This window comes from Myotis davidii, unplaced genomic scaffold (assembly GCF_000327345.1).
Source record: "Myotis davidii unplaced genomic scaffold, ASM32734v1 scaffold436, whole genome shotgun sequence".
Lineage (NCBI taxonomy): Eukaryota > Metazoa > Chordata > Mammalia > Chiroptera > Vespertilionidae > Myotis > Myotis davidii.
Window position 1 is genome coordinate 4,430,489 of NW_006292604.1, and position 4,582 is coordinate 4,435,070.

At 59.9% G+C, this 4,582-nt stretch overlaps 1 protein-coding gene across 1 annotated transcript in view; it reads left to right on the forward strand.

Annotated features, from left to right (window-relative positions):
* Positions 1–4,582, forward strand: part of TIAM1 (T-cell lymphoma invasion and metastasis 1) — a 72,855-nt gene that overhangs the window by 66,748 nt on the left and 1,525 nt on the right. Inside the window, exons 19-20 of the mRNA XM_015565533.1 lie at positions 1,751–1,809; positions 2,174–2,276. Of these exons, the coding sequence (XP_015421019.1) occupies positions 1,751–1,809; positions 2,174–2,276 (162 nt within the window). The remainder of the gene's footprint in view (positions 1–1,750; positions 1,810–2,173; positions 2,277–4,582) is intronic.

Here is a 4,582-nt window from a genome sequence, read left to right on the forward strand (position 1 = left end):
GCTGCCTCCTGGCACGGTGGCTCCGCCCCCGCACCTGCGTCTCGCTCCCAGGGTGGCCGTGCCGACGCTGATGGCCGGCCCCTGTGCAGGAAGAGAAGCAGTTTGTTTTTAAAAAATATATTTTTATTGATTTCAGAGAGGAAGGGAGAGGGAGATAGAAACAATGATGAGAGAGAATGCACGACCCCTACTGGGGATCGAGCCTGCAACCTGGGCATGTGCCCTTGACTGGAATCGAACCCAGGTCCCTTCAGTCCGCAGGCCGACGCTCTATCCAGTGAGCCACGTTGGCCAGGGCTGCTGTTTAAAAATATATTTTCATTGATTTCAGAGAGGAAGGGAGAGGGAACGAGATAAGCATCGATGATGAGAGAGAATCATGGACCGGCTGCCTCCTGCACACCCCACACTGGGGATTGAGCCCCCATCCTGGGCATGTGCCCGGACCGGGAATTGAACCGTGGTCTCCCGGTTCTTAGGCTGATACTCAACCACTGAGCCACCCGGCCGGGCAGGAAGTACTTTGTTTAGGCTTCTGCCCTGAGGGTGTCAGGCGTGCCTTTGGAGCAGCCCAGGGAGTGAGAGCAGCCTGAGTGTCAGGGCGGGAGTCAGGGAGGCGGAAGGAGGTGTTCGCAGCCCAGGAGGGGGTCACCCTGGCCCAGCCCTGTGAGCCCGCGAGGCTGAGGTAAACTGAGGCAGGCCAGCAGCCTTAGAGCCATGGCAGCGTGCTGCCGCGGTGTGGCTGCAGCCACGTGATGGGTCCGTGAGACCACAGCCGGGGGAAGGTCGGGCAGCAGGGCCGCACTCAGTCCTGCGGAGCTGCATGGCCGCCTTGGGGAGGGAGCCTCGGGGAGGGAGCCCCCGCTCTGCCGTCTGGGACCCTGGAGGAGCCGGTGCTGTGAGGTGGGAAGGGTGGCGGGCAGCCCAGGCTCGGGCTGGGGGCAGTTTCTTTGCGCTTTAAGGCGTGTTTTCCTACCGTGGAGATTTGGATGGAGACGGGCCCATGTGACGGGGAGGGGAGATGAGCCAGGTGCCCAGGCTCGGTGGCCAGGCCTGAGGAGTCCGGACGCCGCTCCCGCTCCCGCCGAGGTTCTGTGTGCGCCAGGCTGTCCGCCCCCCACTGCTGGGCCGGCCCGCGATGCCTCGGGGCGGAGGGCGAAGAGCGATGGGCGGGGCCTGCGGGCGTGGCTGGAGGGACGTGATGGGTGACGGTGCCTGGCTCCCCTGGCCCTCCACCCCTTGGGGAGCGTGGACACCCGGACCCCGTGCCCTGAGGCCGGCGCTGGGGGGACGTGGGTTGCATTCCGCTTCCTCAGCTAACGTCCACGCCGATAAACGTGGCATAAGCGTGAGTCTCCTTAGCGACTGCATCATCATCATCATCATCATTATCATTATCATCATCGTTATCATTAAAGGTGTTTATATCCTCCTCCAGCCGCCCACCCCGTCCATTGTTGTTAAATATGGCCTCAGCTGTCGGTTAGAAGTGATGCCCCGGTTAAATACCGTTTCCCCAGGAGCTTTCTGTTGGGCGGGGTGGGCCTTTCCATCCGCTTGGGCCCCGGGTGGTTTGGGCTCCGGGGGCTTTGTCTCGGCGGGCGTTTGAGTGTCTGGGACGTGAGGAGGAGGGAGGGTGGGGGCCGTGGGGTCTCACCGTCCTGACCGTCGTGTTCGTCACCACGAGTAGGCAGCCGACGGGAAACCCACGCCCGCCTGCCGTAACCGCCCTCTTTCATCTTCTTTCCAGTCTTCAAAACGGCCGTGGTCCTCGTGTACAAAGACGGCTCCAAGCAGAAGAGGAAACTCGTAAGAGACGCCTGCTCCCCGCGGCTGTGGGCTTCTCCTGGCGGGAGGGGTTCTGCCTTTGCCAGGCGGGAGCCTCCTAGGACTTGCTGCTTTTCCCTCTTTGTTTTTGTTTAATGTTGCTAAGGACTCAGGGCAGTGCCGCCTGCCGTGGTCCGAGTCTCCCACACTGTCACCCTCCCTGTCCCCCTGTCCCTCTGTTCCTGTTGGGCCCGTCCTCTGTGCTGGGTCCCCGGTACCCGGGCTTGGCTGGCAGAGTTGTTTGTGCCCCTTGCTCTCTGCGGTGGGTCCCAGGGGGTCGGTGTCTGGAGAGGGGGTCCGGTCCAGGCTGGAGCCGGTCCTCATACGCTGCCCATCCCTCCTGCAGGTCGGATCCCACAGGCTCTCCATCTACGAGGAGTGGGACCCCTTCCGGTTTCGGCACATGATCCCCACGGAGGCGCTGCAGGTCCGCGCCCTGGCCAGTGCAGGTACATACCGTGGACGGGCGGGGCCCCAGGTGCTGTGTCCACGCCCCCGTCTCTCCACAGCCTCCGATTTCCCGCCGTTTACTCATCGCAAGCGAGTGAGGGAACCCCGTGAACGGGTGTGGTGCCTTCAGTGCGGGTCCAGGGGGTCCTGCCGCCTGTGGCCTGTGTTCGTGTCACAGGGACTCACCTGAGTAGCACTGAGCCCAGGAACACAGCCCACGGAGTAACTCACGTGCCTTTTAACCAAGAGACCCCCAAAGACTCCCAAATGACACTCACACACTCACACACACTCTCTCACAGTCTCACACTCACACACACTCACGCACTCGCACACTCACACACACACACTCACACACTCATGTGCTGGAGTCCAACCCCAGCAGGTCCAGGGGTCCCCAAAGGTGTGGACGGAGTCGGCGAAGAAGGAATGACACAGAGACAGCGTTCAGTTGATCAGCAGCCTAGCCAGGATCTCTAGCCAGGATCTCCAGCCAAGTTCTGGTCTGGATCTCCAGAGAAGTTCTGCCGTTTATTGTCTTGTAACATCCGTATTTATACCAGTTGATTTTAATCCTGTCAATTTCTATTGCAAAGGTTAGGGCGTTTCTTATCTCCATTCCAGGGAGTAAAGATTATGTAGCTTAAGCATGATTGTTCATAGTTAAAGTGATTAATTACACACACTCACACACTCACACACTCACACACTCACACACTCACACACTCACCCTTTGTGTCAGTGTGAAGGCTTTGGAGTCAGTTCTTTCTCTGCGATCCAGGCAGCAGGGAGGTGGGGTGTGGGGAGTCCTGAATACGCTCACTTAGGCAGCGCCTTCTGCACCTGCGAGGTGCTGGCAGCTCTGCCTGGGCCCCACCCAGGGCGTAATTGGAGGCAGTGGCTCTCGTGGGCACATCCTCGAAGGAGCACCTTGGGGGTCGGCAGAAGCTCTCAGGTTACCCCGATGGTGAAGAGGCTGGGGAATGGCCTCGGCAGGGGTACAGGGACCAGGATTTCTGTGTCACGCGTCCGATGGGTGGCCCTCGCCCCCTCCCTGTTTGTACCTGTTGTCACGTCCATGAGCCGTACAATTGCTCCGATCCTCAGACCACTCCTCGTCCAATAGTTGGTAAACCTCAGTGACCCCCCCAGCTGAGCTGGAGGCAGCTTCCTTCCCGGGGGCTGAACACGGGCCGCGGGAACACTCGTTCAACACCGGGTCGGGCACAGGCGTTTGGGATGGTGGTTTGCCTTAGAAGGTCCTCTGGACCCTTCCAGTTCACAGGTTTACCCTCGTGCCTTTGTACGATTTGATTGTAAAACTGATCTATGCGTGAATTTGCGGGAGCCTGTGCGCAGTAGGTCTGCAGGCAGCTGTAATAATGTTTCCGCTCTGGGCCCTCATCCTGGCGCTGCCCGACGTGTCGGCCTAGGTTGCGGATTACCGGCTGTAGGTTTCCTTGTGCCGGATGAGTGGGAGGCCTGTGGTTACAGCCAAGGGCAGGTCTGGGCCAGGGGTTCTGCCGTCATGAGGACTAAGTGCACCCAGCCGCCCTTTGGAGGACAAAGCCGTGCTTGTGATTGGACATTCCATTCTCACCCTTTTTCTCATTCCATCAAGTTTGAAACCATCAAGATAAAAGCTTTTTTCTTTTTTTTTAAGTTTTAATTGATTTCAGAGAGGGGAAGGCAGAGGGAGAGAGAGAGAAACATCCGTTGGCTGCCTCCTGCACGTCCCCGACAGGGATCGAACCCAGGACTCTGGGTTTTCCTCGGCCACTGAGCCACGCCAGCTGGGCACAGCTGTTTTTATTGAACGGAGCTATGGAGACCAGCCGCATGCCCCGCGCTGTGAGACACAGGCCAGCGGGTGTGAGCATGAGAACAGGGGGCGCCTGGGCTTTGTCTAGCTGGGGAGAGCCCGTGAGACGTCCTGCGAACGCTCTGGGTTGGGGCTGAAGACTCTGCCTGGAGAGGGTTTGGGACCTGGTGCTGAGCCACGGCTCGGGGATGACCACTCCCGGGCGCAGTGTCGGCGTTCGTCATGAATTGTTCCCCCACAGACACTATCGGGGACGCCAAGTGATGCAGCATTGCAGGCGTATACAGTAATAAACAGAGCAGGGTGGTGTTACAGGCCGAGAAATCACCTGAAGATACAGCTGCCCCACCTCGGCACACTGTGTGCCTCAAGAGGAGGCGGCACCGTGCGGGCCTGAGAAAATGGAGCCTCACGCATCCCCAGGACCCGCGGCCTGTCCCGGGCATGCGGCCTGCTCGGGAGCGGGACACCCCCCCCCCCCCC